Source organism: Fundulus heteroclitus, chromosome 1 (assembly GCF_011125445.2).
Source record: "Fundulus heteroclitus isolate FHET01 chromosome 1, MU-UCD_Fhet_4.1, whole genome shotgun sequence".
NCBI classification, from domain to species: domain Eukaryota; kingdom Metazoa; phylum Chordata; class Actinopteri; order Cyprinodontiformes; family Fundulidae; genus Fundulus; species Fundulus heteroclitus.
In genome coordinates, this window is record NC_046361.1 from 23,643,721 (window position 1) to 23,662,327 (window position 18,607).

The following is an 18,607-nucleotide window of genomic DNA, read 5'->3' on the forward strand; positions in this document are numbered from 1 at the left end:
ATTACATCTTACAGGAAATTCAACACTTCCCTTTTTGACAAAAAAGCAGTGGAAGAAAACATTTAAAAAAATCAATAACTAAGTATTGGAATACAGCTTGCAGTCAGAAGGCATTTAGTAAAAATCGGGAGCTCTTAAAATAAGAAAAACCTTCTAAATAACTCATACTCTATATGGAATGCTATTACCTTATATAACTTTTATAAAGTAGGGGGATTACCCTTCTCTTCTCAGATGTAAGTACAATATACCCAAAATACCACTGAAATTATCTATGTTTCACAAACAGATGTTATTAAGCTGCTCACTCTTGTATAAATGCAATTTTTCCCATCATAAATATTATATATGGAATAATGAGAACATTCAATATAAATACAACATGATTTTTTACAGCAAATGCTTTGAAAGAGGAATATTACTTGTAAGCCAATTATTGAACTCAAATGGTCACTTATTTATTGTCACTTACTTATTGTTATTCAAAATCACATTTTCAATTTCCTGTTACAGCTAAAGAATATGCCCCAAAATGCAGCATTTTGGTCACCCCTGCGGTTTTTAAACTGTTGATTCACTGATTGATTGATTGATTGATTGATTGATTGATTGATTGATTTTCAAATGGCAAGAAGTTCCCACCTCTCCTCCCCAGATTATCAACTGATCAAGGGGTTAAAAGTGAAATTGTCATATGCTACAAATATTTAGGTATTTTGATTGGTGATAATTTATCTTTTAAAGCTCACATTGATAAACTGGTTTCTAGGCTGAAACTTAAATGCTATCAGATTTTAGCCATCAGTACACATGATTATTCATCAGAATCATATGAAATGCTGATTATCCCAAAAATTATTTAAACATAGTATTACTAAACCAGGCACAATTGTGAAACTCAGCGGATGAGGTTTATATCAGGCATAATGAGGCATATCAGCCTCTGCTTGAGAAGTTTTTAGAATAGATAGCGGCCCTCAAACTGGGGTCCCTGGACCCACAGGGGTCCTCGAATCATGGGTGGGGATCCGTGGAACGCATGTTGTCGGGCCTGAGGAGGCACTGCTGAGGATGCGTCGGGTTGAGCTAAGTAACACAATGGACAAATATTTAACTCCGTCCACTTCATCAAGTAAAGTAAAAGCCAAGTCAGCTAAAATTAGAAAGTATGACAACCTTACACTTACATTTGCTTTATCGAGAATGAGGATCTAATCTCCACCAAATCTCTAATAGTACAAGTATTTATACATTTTTAAAAACATACATAATTCCTAATGTATTGAACAGTACAAAAGGCTGATTAAAAATATGATCGGCATGAGGAATCTAAAGGGGTCCTTGGAAAAATGCTACCGCTGCTAAGGGGTCCCTGGCCACCAAAAGTTTGAGAACCCCTGGGAGACTGAGATTCTTTAATCATTTGTCAGTCTCATTTTATATTTCCAGTCCTCAACATGCTAGACTAAAGCTAGTGCACTCCTACTTCCCTCATAATAGTGCTTTCCCCTTGTGTTGTGTTCAGGAGATGGAAAAGTCACCGTAATGAGCTGACAGAGTCTAAGATTGTGTCTATTACTACACTATATTTAACGCAAGCATGTAAGCTATTGCAGTCAGTGAGCTTCAAAAGTTTGAGTCTGACAATGTTTAATAAGATAAAGATAAGATAAGTCCTTTCGCCTGACTGCATTTTACAGTTTAAAACCAGGTGCGGCTTCCTGCCAACAAATGACACAAGGAGGCGGGCTGAGTTTTCCAGACTTTCTAGTTTTCTAGAACAGCAAAGACACACATCCAATTGACTCACTTTGTTGAGATCTTCTACATCTATAGGGTTATGTTTTCCTCCTCTGTATTTTAGTTTTGGCTGTTTTCCAGATATGGATCCTTTCAGGAAGAAGTTGGTGATTGTTGGGGACAGCTCTTGTGGGATGACCAGTCTGCTCACTTTTTTCAAAAAAGACGTAGATTACGTGCCTACTGTGATTCCGATCTCTGTGGTGGATTTTGAAGTAGATGGGAAACAGGTAAGGGAGGATGTCACCCTGGCTGAGTTGGTGAGCAAACAAACAAACAAACAAAAAAATCCCAATTTTTCCAAGGTGAGCATGCCACTGATACTTTAAAATTACTTGATTAAATTTTAAAGCTGTGATAAGCCATTGAGTAATCCTAGGAGTAATCATGCTTGCCATTTTAAGACAATACTATATAATCTATAGTATTATTAGAGTTCTAATCTAAGGGCGGGTCATAATTTCAAAGTTCAGGCACTGAGAAGCACTAGGAAAAGTTGTTGTGTGTCTGTATATGGCATTAAACTTTGGAATCGATTGGGGTTAGAGCTCAATCAATGTCCATATATGTATCATTTTAAATTAAGATATAAAGAAATATTACTGTCTAAGTAACATGACTGAGGATGGGAATGTGTAACTGTTATTTGGTGTGCTCGGGTACCATCAATTTCAACGTTGCTTTTGATAATGAAGATTTTGTATTACTATAATTGAAGGGCTATCTCTATTAATAAATAGATACATAAAAAGATGTTAAGCTAAGACATGGCAAGTTTATTTGTATAGCACATTTCAGCAACAAGACAATTAAAAATGCACTACATTAACAGAACATAAGAAAAGAAAACATACAGAGGAAAGCACATTGCAGTGTAATAGTAGCTGAGGGTCAAGATATAAGATTAGTTGGACGAAAAACTTCAATATTAATATTTAAAGACAACTCTGAACACAGGAACTCAGGGTTTCAGCACTTTTACGGTCTTCTGGGAGTTTGTTCCAGATGAATGAAATTTAAGAACTAAATGCTGCTTTTCCGTGTTTGGTTTTGGTTCTGGGTATGCAGAGTAGGCTGGAGCCAGAAGACATGTGTGGTCTGGAGGGTTGATACACTGACAACAAGTCTGTGATGTATTTAGGTGCTAAGCCATTTAGAGATTTATAGACTAACAGAAGCATTTAAAGTCTATTCTCTGAGTTACAGGAAGTCAGTGTAAGGACTTTAGAACTGGAGTGATGGGCTCTGCTTTCTTAGTCTTAGTGAGGATGCAGGCAGCAGCGTTCTGGATCAGCTGCAGTTTTTTGACAGACCTGTGAAAACATTGTTACAGTAGTTGATAAAGATGAAGATAAACACAGATTATTCTCTTCAAGATCCTGCTGAGACATTAGTCCTTTAATCCTGGAAATGTTCTTCAGGTGATAGAAGGCCAAATTTGTAATTGTCTTTAGATGCCTTATGGAGGTTTAGGTCTGAGTCCATCACTACACCCAGATTTCAGGCCTGATGAGTGGTTATTAGCACTCATGAAAATCCTGCAATATGCATCTCGGGGTAAATGAGAAATAGAAGCAGGGCAATCCTGGGCTGTGTCTCATTCCGCCTACTTCTACACTTCGAACACTTAGTTTTAAGTGGGTAGTGTAGATAACACAAAAAGTCAGTGCACTGAAAGTACCCGGATGACCCCCTAAAAACGGGCACAAAATGCAGTGTGTAACGATGGACCCTACTCACACTAAATGGACGCCATCTTGACTACAAAGCGGAAAGGGAGGGGCTAAGCACGTCGGGAAGATGTTCCCATTTTGAAAATAATGGCGGACAATTCAGCCGAGACAGCCGGAGCTGCGACACCGCAATCATACAAATGTAAGTAATGGCGGTAATACGAGGCATTGTACTCGATAGGTGATTGTAAAATACACGAACATACCTCATGTTCAGCCAATATTTGGAGGATCCTGCGTTGACGTCGGAGGCGATGTAATTTCAACATGTTGTGAATGTAAACGATTGTTGTTTTTATAAAAAAAAAAAAAAAACACCGGCATATATTTTTTGGCGGTCTGAAAACGTGTGTTGCGTTCGTCACGTCATCCCGTCATTTCCGGTAAGTGTTTTAACATAAGTGTTCCTTTTGGAACACTACTAACGGTCAAAAGTGGGCACTACGGCAGTAAGTGGTCAGTGCACATTAGCAGTGCACTGACGGAAGTATTCGGAATGAGACACCCAGGACACAAGCTACTATGGTTCAAAGCTGCTAAGTCCCACATGGACTAACAGAAATCCTAACATTGACTATAAACTGTTAGCGGCATGTTGGAGTTGTAAAGAAATTGGACACCAAAAGGATCAGTACACCAGAAGAGACCTTCTTTGCCTGGGAGAGTCGCGGAGTAGGTCCTGACCTGATCCACACCCAGAGATCCACTCTCCAAAGTTTTAGCTTTAGGGCTGCCCAGAGAATTTGACAGGGGGGGAATCAGTGCCAAGTTTAAGCATGGATCATCAATAGTAGGGTTCTTAGCAAAAAACAAGTTATCCAACCTTTTTGATAGACAGTGTCTAGCAATGAAATAAAACTATCAATTCTAGCTTTGGACAAAACATAGATTCATTTGTCCAACCTCCAACTAGGGACAAGATGCAAGAAGAGGCAACAGCCTGTCGCTGATAACAGCCTATGCCATTTCCTCAATGGTCCGTCGCTGCTGTGAAACATGGCCAAATACAATTTCCACCGAACCCACTGAATTTTTACTGACACAGGATACGTACATCATGTTGTATTCTATTCTATTTCTGGTCTGCTTCTTTGGCTTCCATGTTTGCAGGCTGCTAATCTTTTACCAAGACAAATCACCAAATACCTGGTAACTCCCATTTGATTGGCTCAGGAAGTAAATAAACACGGGTGTTGTAGATTCAGGTATTCTCATCACTTTGTGCATCTTCAAAGTGTGTATAATTATTTTCATGATTTTTAATAAATGTAGCTTCTTCAATGTTTTCTTTGCATTAGCTGGAAGTTGAAAATAGGCAAAGTCTATGAATCTGCATAACATTCCACGGGATGTAGGCAGAGGAAAGGATTTAGCCACTCAAGCTCTCAGTTCTCTTTTTAAACATTAAAGGTTACGTTTAAATAGTGTTAGGGTTATAATTTAAATTCAGCATTTATTTCCACCTGGTCCTTATTTCAATATATATATATATATATATATATATATATATATATATATATATATATATATATATATATATATATATATATAAATAAATAAATAAATATATCGACTGATGTGAAAGGCTTATATTGTGATACATTTTTCAGCCATATCGCACAGCCATAGTTGCAGTATATATCAGTGTACATGTATGTACATTTTGCTGGTTTCTCTTTGTCAGTATGGGATGCAGTGTGCATTGTGGTTACCATCTCATCTGCTGTATATGTGTATATTGTGCATGTATGGCTCGAAATAAACTTACCAAAGAAACAAAATACAAATTAATCCTCAACTTACTCTATTTTTATCCTATTTGACTAAAAGAGTTAATAACCATAGAATGGTTATTCACTTCTTTTTGTTGGTCTATCATACAAACTCCTGATGAAATAAAGCAAAGTTTGTAGTTTTTACATGACAAAATGTAAAAAAGTTTAGTGGTGTCACAACCGGGCTCATTATTAACACTTATAGGTAGTTTAAATATGGAGAAAAATAATCCCAAAATGTTTGGGACAGTTGATGCAGTTATGAAAAACTGCCATAAGGAGATTTTTTCTAATTATACTTACTTTTTTTCTAATTATACTTACTTTGTAAACGTTTTTAGAATAGATTGTCTTGAGAAAAATAAGAACATTAAAAATAATGTGCTAATATATATAGCTATTTATTCGTTTTTGTTAACTATTTAACAATTTTTTTTTGTTTGTTTTTGACATATTATACAATGAAACCCTCACACACAAAATAAAAAAAACATACGAAAGAAGGTAGAAAATATTTTTTGTTTAAAAGAATGTTGCTCCTTAGCATTGTCATATTAATTACTATTCCATGTGGCTTTTCTGTAAGTATTACGAAACATTTCTAACACATTTGCTTGTGATATTTGCTTTATAGGTGCCCCTGGCCCTTTGGGACACATCTGGTCAGCAAGACTATCCCCAACTGAGGCCTCTTTCCTATCAAGACACTGATGTAATCCTCATGTGTTTCTCTGTGGATAGCCCGGACAGTTTTGGTATGGCTTATTAGGAGAAAAAACTCAATCTCTCCATTCTCCCTCTCTCTATCCATCATTCACTTACTATGGCCTCAGACTAAGAGGAGCTGGCCTTCTAACTTGGTAGTGTCACAAAAAGCTGTAGGTCACAGCGTTCACTCAACCGCTGCATTGCCTGCTGGCAGTGTTCAGAGGTCCCGGTGGTGCCGATGCATGGCAGCTGTGTATGCTTTGTACCCCAAACCATACACAGCTTGGGATAGTCCTTGTTTAAACTTTGTGAGTCACCAAACTTTTTTCCAGAACTGCCTGGAGGTCAACCAAAAGTCTTTATCTATAGCCTCTGGGCACCAGATACTCACTACCAGTCCGTGATCAGTTGACAACTCTGCCCCTTTCTTCACCTGAGCATCCAGGATTCAACCCAGTTAAATTACCCAGTAATACCATTTCAAAATCAGTTTCCCTTTTGGCCCAAGGTGTCCAGATACCAAGTACACCGTTGAACGTCCTTGGGCTCAAACATGGTGTTTGTTATGAACATCTAATGTCTAGCACAGAAGTCCAATAATGAAACACCTCTAGGATTCATACTGGGCAAACACCTCTTAAAGTATCAGCATCATTGCCAACAGGGGCACTGAAGTTGCTCAGGAGCACCATGGAATCCCCAGATGACACCCTTCCATGACACCATCCAGACACTCCAAGAAGGACGGGTAACCTGAAATGCTGTTTAGTGCATCAGCGCAGACAACAGCCACAAACTGAAGGTGCAGAGAGGAAAGCCTCTTGCTCATCCAGAAAACCCAAAATAAGAGACACTCAGACGGCATATTGTGAGTACTTTGTCATACTCCCAAGTTCTCTCTCCATGAACAATACCAAAGTAGGAGAGATTCAACTCCCTCTCCAGAAGTTAAGTTCCAGGGCCTAAGCTCTGCAGAGAAATGAGTCCAAATATATCTGCTGGTATCACTCAACTTCACAAACCAACAGGGAATGTCAGCTCACTGGTGAAACTTCATGTGTCCAAAGCCAGGTTATGCTGCTGCAAATTAGCACACTAAGCACCCTGCCCTCACCTACTGTGAAGCTTGCATGATACCCAGTCCCAATATTCCTCCCAGAAGGTGAGGATCCATCATGGAAAAAGCTTCCTGCAGCTTTTTGTGTTAAGCCTAGCCGTGACCCCAGGAGCTGGGGCTTGATCCCCAGACATTTGGCTGGCTCCCATCCTGCCAATCTGGGCGAGGGTCACATCTTTATATGATCTGCCAGTTTATCAGAATCCTTGCATTTGCCATGACAGATCGTAACAGGAACCTAAGCTCCAGACAACCTAACTCTCAGGATCAAAGGGGTCCACAAAGCCCTCAAAAAGTGGCAATTAGACACAGGGGCTACAAATAATATAACTAAGATTTATTTAGCATTTGAAGAATGGAGAAACGGACGCATGTTGCTATTCAATAACAATCTTCCTTTATTTTCCACAGAAAATATTTTAGAAACGTGGAGTCCTGAAGTGAAACACTTCTGTCCTAATGTTCCAATAATCCTGGTGGGGCTCAACAAGGACCTTCGCAATGATGACCATACCAGAAAAAAGCTTGCTAAAATGAAACAGGCACAGTATTTACATTAATAAATTAACTAATTTATTCTTTGTTTTGCATAGTTCAAAATGATTATGTATATGTGTCTCCTTCGTTTCTAGGAACCAGTTAAATTTGAAGAGGGGAAAGAGATGGCTCAACGCATTGGCGCCTACAGCTACCAGGAATGTTCTAGCAAAACCGAAGATGGCGTAAGAGAAGTCTTTGAAGTGGCAATAAGGGCAGCATCGGCAGGCGACAGCTGCGGGAAGAGGTCCTTGTGCGTGCTTTTATAGATTAGTGAAAACCCTAACCCATGTGCGAAAGAGTGAACAGCTCCCATACTGAACGTTGACAGTCGGGAGAAACCCTGAAACTTGCAGCACACCAAAGCAATTCACATGTATGAAACCATGCATAGATGTGTCACTGCACACATTAACTTCTCACATCCCATTTTGCATGGAATTGGATAAATAAATCAGCATAAATACCCAAAAGGCAGGCAGTCATATAGACACCTCGGGGATATTTGTTGAATTACAGCAAACCAACAGGTTCTTAAGAGACATCAGCAACACATTACAAAAACTGGTTGAAAATAAAAAGTTTTTCTGATAACACCCGATTTGTTCTACAATCAAATCCAAACGGAACTGTCTGGCTACTATGTTGAGCTCAATTATAGGTTTATGATGATCATTGTAATGTAGACCATATAATTGTAATGACATGAATATGTGTCCTATATTTTAATAAGGAAGTCTGTTACCACACATACTTTGTGAAGCACTTTAAGCACTTTAAAATCTTTAATAGAAGTAAAATTACCTAGAAGTAAGCCTTTGAATACTGAGACTGCTCTTTTGTTCCCAACCCTATTATAATAAGAATAATTACCGTTATTATGATAGTGTAGCGGAATCCAGAGTTGAGCAAAATTATGGCAATATTAATGCAGTCACAGCTCTGGTTACAGTTGGAAATCAACGCCTCGCTGCAAATGCGAGCCACAGTTTACTAATAAAACATTTGTTTTTTATAATTTTATTTTTAAACATAATTAACAAAAAACAACCCATACATGGATACTTAAGTGCAAATAAAATGTAAAAAATAATAATGTTAGGTTTAGTTCCTAAAATTCTGATCTATTTTCATTTGTAGTGTCCACTCATCATGTTTCTTCATTTCTTCTTGTTAAAAACACAGCAGATTTGTCATTAAATTGGATTTTTGTTTGTTTTTGTCTTTTTTGTGCTTCTCTGTATCCAATGGGGGGTGTATTAGTATGTGTCATACACGTCAATACTTCACTATACTAACTTTTTGTTCTCATGCCAAATTTATTGCCGATAGTCTACACATCATGACTCAGGCTGCTGTTGGTATTAAGGAGTAATAACAGTAACAGAGACTTTTATATAAACAAACCTATAAACTTCAATCAAAATTTTACTTTTACAACCTTTTCATAGTAAATTGTGAAATTGATAAACCAGTGAGTCAAATAACAAACAGTATAGCTGACAGGTTGAATTATCTTTCATATTTTGTTACTGAGTCCTGATATGCAGATATACAGTATTGTCTTTATGAGGTTCTGGTAAATATTAGTTTGCCTTTTAATCTAATGTATTTCCTTAAATCCTACTGTCATCGTATCTTGTGTCACTTTGATCTATTCATGTGACTGTTTTTTCTAGCAAGTTTAAATTATGAAACTCGATCATCCTTTTATTGTGTGTATAGTTTTGCAAGCTTAGGTTTGTATTTTGTCCTGTTTTTGTTTTGTTTTTTATCAGCGTCAAACAAACGCTTCATTTTCCATCCCACAACGGAGGACTTGGCTTCAAGAGTTTTATTCACAATCACAAACTGGTGGGACTATTCTCTTACATATAGTTAAAATTATGTGTTTTAGCTAAAGTTTTTTTTTTTTTTTAATCAAACATGACATCTCTGAGCTGAAAGAAAGCCCAAGGAACAGGTGCTTGATCCGATATCAGAACGCTATCAGCGGTTCAGGAGAGAACTTGTACCAATAATGTAATGTATGTCTCAATGACAATAAAGATGATATTACTATTACTTATTACTATTACAATCTAACCATTCTCACAATTGTTTCTCTTTTTCTGACCACTCTCAGTAAATCCAAGCGAAGGCTGAACATGAAAACCCCCCATAGATCAACAGTTTATGAAATGCAAAGAGCAGCATGTTTGGAATTTACATTGCCACATTCAAAGTCACTCAAATTGCCTTTCTTCCTCATGCTTATGCTTAGTTTAAGCTTCAGGAACTTGCCTTCACTGCCAATGTATTTAGATGCCTTAATACACTCAGACGCTCCCATGTGAATGGCTGACTTCCTGTTTGTGTCAGTAGGTAGTTATATGGGTGTACCTAATAAACTGGCCCGTGAGTACATAAGTAGGTGAGATTATTCAATCTTGTCGGACCCTATTCCATTCTGGTAAAATTATACAGATACCCGCAGTTTAAAATAAATTCCATTAAACAAATAGAATAATACAAAGAAAAACTTGCATAGTTTATCAGAAATGCAATATCCTTATTAAATATGAACTGAACATTGAACTATTTTCTTTGAGTTTGTGAGAATGTAATCAACTAGGCAACTGTATTATTTCACTATAGACATTGTGGAAGTTGATGCTGTCAGATGGATAATTAGTGATTAAGTGCTTTTGCCAGACTGCAGTTGACAGAGTTAAAAAACACTGGTGAAATGTTTTAAGTTCCTGCCAACAAATGACACAGGGAGGAGGGCTCCTTGTGTCATTTGTTGACTGTTCTACCAGTCTTTCAGGTAGAACAGCGAAGATACACATCCAGTTAACTCACTTCACTGAGATCTTCTCCAGCGACAGGGAAGAGCGTCACTTCAGTCTCCCAGGTAGGACAAGGGTGAGGAAAAACATGTTAGATTCAGGAGAGAAAACTGTGAATATCAGAGTTTAGATGGCTCAAGTTAGCTTTGCTGCAAAGTGTCGTCTGGTTTGACAAGCCTGCGTTTCCCCGCGCCATACCTTAACAGGATATACAACATAGCTCAGGAATGTATTTGGTTTATATCTTCAGCCAGCCATTTACTTCTGGGTTAGACTGAAATCGCGTGACAGCTGCTGTGCCTGGGGTAATCTTTGGCTAAAGCATCAAAAATGTTGCTATTTTCTGTATCTTAATCAAGAGAAAGTATTGTGTTTGGGTTGGGTTTTGGTTACCTTTTCATCTACTGTAATTCCGTTTTGGTTGTATTTTCCAGAGATGTCTAACATTAGTAAGAAGTTGGTGATCGTTGGGGACGAATCTTGTTGGAAGACCCGTCTGCTCATTGTGTTCACCACAGACAAGGTCCCCGAAGACTACCTTCCAACTGTGTTTGACAATTGTGCGGCGAGTATTAAAGTTGATGGGAAAATGGTAAGGGATGACGTCACCCTAGCCGAGTCAGTGAGCAAACAAACAAACAAAAATGAAACATTTTGCAAGATGAGGTTACAAATGTTACTTCAAAATTACTTTAAGTTTTAAAGTCATGATAAACTGTTGAGCAGTCCTAGGAGTAATCATGATTGCCATATTAGGTCAATCAAAATCAATTTCTTAACATTGTCCTTTACAGAAGTTAATTATTTCAAACAGAGATAATCAAATTATTTCCAGGTTTCTTCTCTATCCTGTTAGGTCAAAAGATCAACTAACCATTAATTCTTTGTTTTTCAGTACTTGTTGCTGCAAAGCAAATCCCTAACTCCCCGAACCTGCTGTCATTTCATGCCATAAAAACATGAACTATACCATGTAATATACAATCTAGTATTAGTTTATTTCTCCTGTTAGTTCGCAGTCCAAATACACATTAGTATATAAATTATTTGAAAGTTAAATGATGCACTGATATTTTTTTAAGCAATACAAATGTTAAACGTGAGTCTGTCATGGTTTTAGATGAACCCGAACACAACCACACACATAGGACTCAGTTTTGTGAGTTTATTGAATGGTGGAGGATAATGACCAGAGTCCAGACCAGACTGGAGCTGGAGGCTGTTAATAGCTGAAGCTGGCAAGCAGGATGGAGCCGGAGCACAGAGGTAGCAAGACCAGCAGCACGGCAGGGTGGAGACTTGGAGCCAGAACCACAGCACGATAGCAGCACAGCAGGATTAGCAGCACGACTGGGTGAATACTTGCAGGACCAGAGTTAGAGCAGGACCAGAACCACAGCAGGCAGGCGGAGATGAAGGGACTTGGGCTGGACGGAAAAGATAAGGCGAGCAGTCATGAGCAGGAGATAACAGTAACCAACAGAATGAACCGACAGGGAAGAGCTAACTGAAGGGAGCTTAAATAAGGAGGCTGACAGGTGTGCGTGATTACTGAGGCGGAGAGGAGACTGGTGTGTATGGAGGGTAAAAAGTGTCCTGAATATGTGCATGGTGCAGCAGACAAGGCTGCACCATGACAGAGACACATTTTTGTGTTCACCCCCTCAGAGCCAATTACTTTATAGAAGTGCCCTTTGCTTCAATTATTGCTCTAGCTTTTGGGGGTGCATCTCTGTTAAATTTAACATCTAGAGATCAAATGTTTTTGTTAAAAAAAAAAAAAAAAAAAAAAAAATAACACTAAAAGCTAAAACGTCTCCGTGTGTCTCCGAACATCAGTCTGCAAATCTTGCTACAGAATTTGGCTTTGACTGAGCCATCTTTGCACATCATTATGCGTAAATCTAAACCATTCCGTGGTAGGCCTGGCTGGATGTTTACAGTAAGCTTGAAAGTGAATCTCCGCCCCAGTCTAACATTTATTGCAGGTTTTCTCCCAGGATTGTTTTGTATTTGGCTCAGTCCATCTCCCCATCTACGTACTTTGACCAGCTTCCCTATCTATGGATTGTGCTACCTTGATAGTGATCATGTGTTCAGGGTGATTTGAACTGTTAGTTTTTCAACACATACAGTGTGTTTGCATCTCATCTGACCAAAGCACTTTCTCCTACATAGTAATGGAAAACTGGATTTCCTCTTTCTTCTTGCCGTTCGTCCATCAATGTTGGATTTGTAGCGTGTCCATCTGTTCACAGAGCTGTGGATGCAAGGCACGCTCTATGGAATAAACAAAAATTATTAAGCTTCCTCTTCACAATCATTTACTACATTTTGTTGGAGTATCACACAACATCCTGATAGAATAAAATTAAGTTTGTGGTTTTTACATGACATGAAAAAGTTTGGTGGTTATTAACAATTTTAACATTATTAACAAGAAATGCACTACAGGTAGTATACATATAGAGAAAGTTGACCCTTAAACTTCAGATTTCAGAGCTGATTATAAAAACATTATGAGGAACTCTCCATTATTTTTTTAAATTATCAGTTTTAGTAAATAGTTATGTTATTAATAAAAAAAAAATCCTGTTTATAAAAACAAAACAAAAACAATCACACACATACAAAAGGAAATTAAGATATTCATACAAACGAAGGTAGAAAACAATTGTTTAAAAGAATATTGAAACACACCAAACCATTATCATACACATTGTAATACCATGTGACTTTTCTGTAAGTCTTACAGAAAGTTCTTTTTTTGTTTTTTAATTTACTTATTTGCTTTTATCAGGTGGAACTGGGCCTTTGGGACATAGCTGGTCAGGGAGACTATGACCGACTGAGGCCTCTTTCCTATGCAGGCACTGATGTAGTCCTCATGTGCTTCTATGTGGACAACCCAGACAGTTTAGGTATGGTTTGTGGAGGAAAAGTCCATTCATCCATCACTCCATCTACTATCCCTCCATCCATCACTCACTCACTCGCCTCGGGGTAAGAGGAGCTGTCTTTCATCCCAGCAGTGTCACACTATGAATCACAGTATTCCCTCGACCATTGAGAGGTGTGTCAATTGTGGCAGTCCAACAATATCGCTGTCAGCATCTAAGGCTGAACACCATCCAGTATCTGACACCCTGGTGCCAGGGAGCTTTTTTACTACCTGAAACTCTGGAATGGTGATAGAGTCACTTTTGCTGAGCTTTCAGGCTCCGCCTGCTTCACGGAGGACATGGTGATCAAATTAAAGTTTTCCTTTCCCCAACTGACAATTTCCTCAGTCTAGATCTGCAGTTTGTACACAGCTTGGGACAGTCCCTGTTTAACCTTTCTAAGTCGGCAAACTTTTTTCCAGTCTATATCTATAGCATCCGGGCACCAGATACTCACTACCAGTCCGTGATCCCTTGACAATTCTGCCCCTTTCTTTGCCTGAGCATCCAGGATTCGACCCTGCAGGTCTGACGATACCATTTAAAAATCTGTTATTGACTTTTGGCCCAAAGTGTCCTGATAGCAACTTCACTTTTGAACTAGCTAGTGCTCAATAATGGTGTTTGTAATGAACATCCAATGTCTATCATGGAGGTCCAATAACGAAACACCTCTAGGATTCATACTGGGCAAACACCTCTCAAGGTAACAGCATCATTGCCAACAGGAGCACCATGGAATCCCCAGATGACACCCTTCCATGACACCATCCAGACACTCCAAGAAGGACGGGTAACCTGAAATGCTGTTTAGTGCATCAGCACAGACAACAGTCACAAACTGAAGGTGCAGAGAGGAAAGCCTCTTGCTCATCCAGAAAACCCAAAATAAGAGACACACAGACGGCAGATTGTTTGTACTCTGTCATATTCCCAAGTTCTCTCTCCATGAGCAATACCAAAGTAGGAGAGATTCAACTCCCTCTCCAGGAGTTAAGTTCCAGGGCCTAAGCTCTGCAGAGAAATGAGTCCAAATATATCTGCTGGTTTCGCTCAACTTCACACACCAACAGGGAATGTCAGCTCACTGGTGACACTTCATGTGTCCAAAGCCATGTTATGCTGCTGCAAATTAGCAGACTAAGGACCCTGCCCTCACCTGCTGTAAAGCTTGCATGATACCTAGTCCCAACATTCCTCCCAGAAGGTGAGGATCCATCATGGAAAAAGCTTCCTGCAGCTTTTTGTGTTGAGCCTAGCCGTGAGCCCAGGAGCTGAGGCTTGACCCCCAGACACTTGGTTGGCTCCCATCCTGCCCAGTTTCACGGGGTGCCATCGTCTCCCGAATCTGGGCGAGGGTCACATCTTTATATGATCTGCCAATTTATCAGAATCCTTGAATTTGCCATGAGAGATCGTAACAGGAACCTAAGCTGCAGACAAGCTAACCCTCAGGATCAAAGGGGTCCACAAAGCCCTCAAAAAGTGGCAATTAGACATTGGGGCTACAAATGATATAACTAAGATTTAGTTAGCATTCGAACAATGGAGAAAGTGACGCATGTTGTTATTCATTAACAATTTTTCTTTACTTTTTGCAGAAAATATTTTAAAAAAGTGGAGTCCTGAAGTGAAACACTTCTGTCCTAATGTTCCAATAATCCTGGTGGGGCTCAACAAAGACCTTCGCAATGATGACCAAACCAGAAGAAAGCTTGCTATAACGAAACAGGCACAGTATTTACATTAATAAATTAACTAATTTATTCTTTGTTTTGCATAGTTCAAGATTATTTAGTATATTTGTCTCCTTTGTGTCTAGGAGCCAGTTACATTTGAAGAGGGGAAAGAAATGGCTCATCGCATTGGTGCCTACAGCTACCTGGAATGTTCTAGCAAAACCAAAGATGGCGTAAGAGAAGTCTTTGAAGTGGCAATTAGGGCAGCATCGGCAGGCAACAGCTGCGGGAAGAGGTCCTTGTGCGTGCTTTTATAGATTAGTAAAAACCCTAACCCATGTGCGAAAGAGTGAACAACTCCCTTACTGAACGTTGACGGTAATGAGAAACCCTGAAACTTGCAGCACACCAATAATACATGTATGACACACATACATGTGAATATGAATGTGTCACTGCACACATTAACTTCTCACATCCCATTTTGCATGGAATTGGATAAATAAATCAGTATGAATACCCAGAAGGCAGGCAGTCATATACACACCTCGTGGGATATTTGTTGAATTACAGCAAACCAACAGGTTCTTAAAAGACATCATTAAAGAAACTGGCTGAAAATAAAAAGTTTTTCTGATAACACCCGATTTGTTCTACAATCAAATCCAAATATAAGTGTCTGGCTGCTATGTTAAGCTCAATTATAGCTTTATGATGATCATTGTAATGTAGACCATATAATTGTAATGACATGAATATGTGTCCTATATTTTAATAAGGAAGTCTGTTACCACACATACTTTGTGAAGCACTTTAAGCACTTTAAAATCTTTAAAACGAGTCAAGATGTTACATTGAAAAATTACCTACAAGTCAGCCTTTGCGCACTGAGACTGCTCCTTTGTTCCCAACACTATTATAATAAGAATAATTACCGTTATTATGATTGTGTAGCGGAATCCAGAGTTGAGCATAATTATGGCAATATTAGTTCAGTCACAGCTCTGGTTACAGTTGGAAATCAACTCCTCGCTGCAAATGTGAGCCACAGTTTACCAATGAGACATTTGTTCTTTTTATCATTTTATTTTGAAACATAAACAAAGACCAACCCATACACAGATACTTAAGTGCAAATAAAATTTTAAAATTAATAATGTTAGGTTTAATTTCTGATCTATTTTTATTTGTAGTGTCCACTCATCATGTTTCTTCATTTCTTCTTGTTAAAAACACAGCAGATTTGTCTTTAAATTGAATTTTTTTTCTTTTTTGTGCTTCTCTGTGTGTATTAGTATGTGTCATACATGTCAATACTTTACTATACTGACTTTTTGTTCTCATGCCAAATTTATTGCCGATGGTCTTCACATCATGACTCAGGCTGCTGATCTATTCATGTGACTGTTTTTTCTAGCATGTTTAAATTAGGCAACTCGATCATCCTTTTATTGTGTGTATAGTTTTGCAAGTTTAGGTTTGTATTTTGTCCTGTTTTTGTTTTTTTTTATCAGCGTCTTCTTTTGAAATGTTTTAGGTTTTTTGTTTACTTTCTTTTTTGCTGAATACATTTATCACTAATGACAAGAATCGTACCTTACCCAGTAAGAACACTTACCAAAAAAGCTTACTTGATTCTATAAAGGTTTAAAAATTACAAAATTAGATTAATAAATATATCATGAAATAAATAAATGTTAATTTACCATGAAATAAATAAATGTACCATTAAATAATTAAATGTTCCCTTAAATTTACCATAAAGATTATTAAATGTACCGTGGAATAAATACATGTGTCATGAAATAATTAAATGTACCATGAAATAAATAAATGTACCATTAAATTAAAGTACAATTACATGTCCCGTTAAATGATTAAATGTATCATTTATTTATGCATCATCAAATAATTGAATGTACCATTAGATAATGAAATATACATTTTAAATGATGACGTTAAATACTTGTCAATTTTGCAAATAAATTCATTTAAATACACACATAAATATTTCACACTATTAATTTCACAGCTCCTCTGCAGCAAACTCATCATGAAATTATTTAAACTGTCAAAACTCATCAAACTCACTCGGCAGGATCAGGGCGGTTTCTGTAGCGACCCTGGCATCTGATTGGCTGCTTCACGTATCAAGGCAAGACAGCTTCTTCCCAGGTAAAGCAGTAACTGTGCAGGTCACAGAGGTAAACGGTAAAAGGTAAAGAAGTGACTTCTTTTATCAAATAACATTATTAATAATTTAATAGCATTATTAACGATTTCATTTGATATCAGAAGAGGGAGTATGGAAAAAAAAAATAATAATATATATAATATATAGTATATATATATATATATATATATATATATATATATATATATATATATATATATATATATATATATATATATATATATTCTTTTTATTTAAATTTTATTAATTAATAAAAAAATACCAAAAGGGCACTTGTGGGCAAGGAAGAAAAAGGGCACCCCCACCCTCAATTAAATTATTGAATGACATTTTTTATTTAAAATGTATTTTTAAAGGTATTGTTCATTACTTAATGATATATTTGTTTATTTCAGGGTAAATTCACATTTTTTATTCATATAATAATGTTTATGTATATAATGCTGTTTGCGGTAAGGCGTATTGCGTCACTTCCTGTTGTTGCTGTGTGAACGACGGAGCTTTGCTCCAGGCTCTCTCGCTTTTTATCTTTAAACCTCTTTGCTGTAACATCTGTTTCCAAACATAAGCACTTTTAAAACATTGTCTGTGGCTGCTCATCACGTTTGGGAACTCCTCGTGTTTCACACGGTTTGTTCTTTGGCGTGATAACAGGGCGTTAGCTTAGCTTTAGCCTAGCGTTAGCCTAGCGCTAGCCAAGCCTTAGCCTCATAATGGCTTCTCCGGCTCTGACTAAGTCTCCTATCTGCTGCTCTCTGTGTCAGATGTTCAGTTATTCCTCTGCCTCCTTTAGTGATGATGGTACATGTAATAAATGTAGTGTTTTTGTAGCTTTGGAGGCGAGGGTGTCAGAATTGGAGACCCGGCTCCGTGCTGTTGAAAAACCAGCTGATAGCCGCTCTTTTGCTAGCGCGGAGCCGCATAGAGTAACTTCACGTAGCGAACCTAAAGCAGTAGCACCCGAGCAGCCTGGTAACCAGGCTGGCTGGGTGACAGTTCGTAGGAAGCATAGCTCTAGATTACAGACCCCAGATCACCACCAACCCATCTGCGTTTCTAATAAATTTTCCCCTCTGAGCGACAATCTCGCCGAGGAGCCGACCTTAATTATTGGCAGCTCCATAATGAGAAATGTGGCACTAAAGAAACCAGGGACCATAGTTAAATGCCTACCAGGGGCCAGAACAGGCGACATAGAATCCTACCTAAAACTACTGGCTAAGGATAAGCGTAAATACCGCAAAATTGTTATTCACGCTGGCGGTAATGACACCCGGTCACGCCGATCAGA

General features: G+C 38.1%; 2 protein-coding genes across 2 annotated transcripts; both read left to right on the forward strand.

Annotated features, from left to right (window-relative positions):
* The first annotated feature begins 1,849 nt into the window (after positions 1-1,849).
* Positions 1,850-8,156, forward strand: LOC118563449 (transforming protein RhoA-like). Its single transcript, XM_036138340.1, has 3 exons — positions 1,850-2,030; positions 5,943-6,063; positions 7,545-8,156. Exons 1-3 carry the CDS (start codon positions 1,884-1,886, stop codon positions 7,691-7,693), a joined length of 417 nt encoding a protein of 138 aa, XP_035994233.1. The 5' UTR covers positions 1,850-1,883; the 3' UTR covers positions 7,694-8,156.
* Positions 8,157-10,379: 2,223 nt separating this feature from the next.
* Positions 10,380-15,439, forward strand: LOC118563453 (rho-related GTP-binding protein RhoA-C-like). Its single transcript, XM_036138365.1, has 5 exons — positions 10,380-10,566; positions 10,936-11,093; positions 13,302-13,422; positions 15,045-15,175; positions 15,266-15,439. The coding sequence occupies exons 1-5, from the start codon at positions 10,422-10,424 to the stop codon at positions 15,437-15,439; spliced, it is 729 nt and encodes a 242-aa protein (XP_035994258.1). The 5' UTR covers positions 10,380-10,421.
* The last annotated feature ends 3,168 nt before the right edge of the window (positions 15,440-18,607 follow it).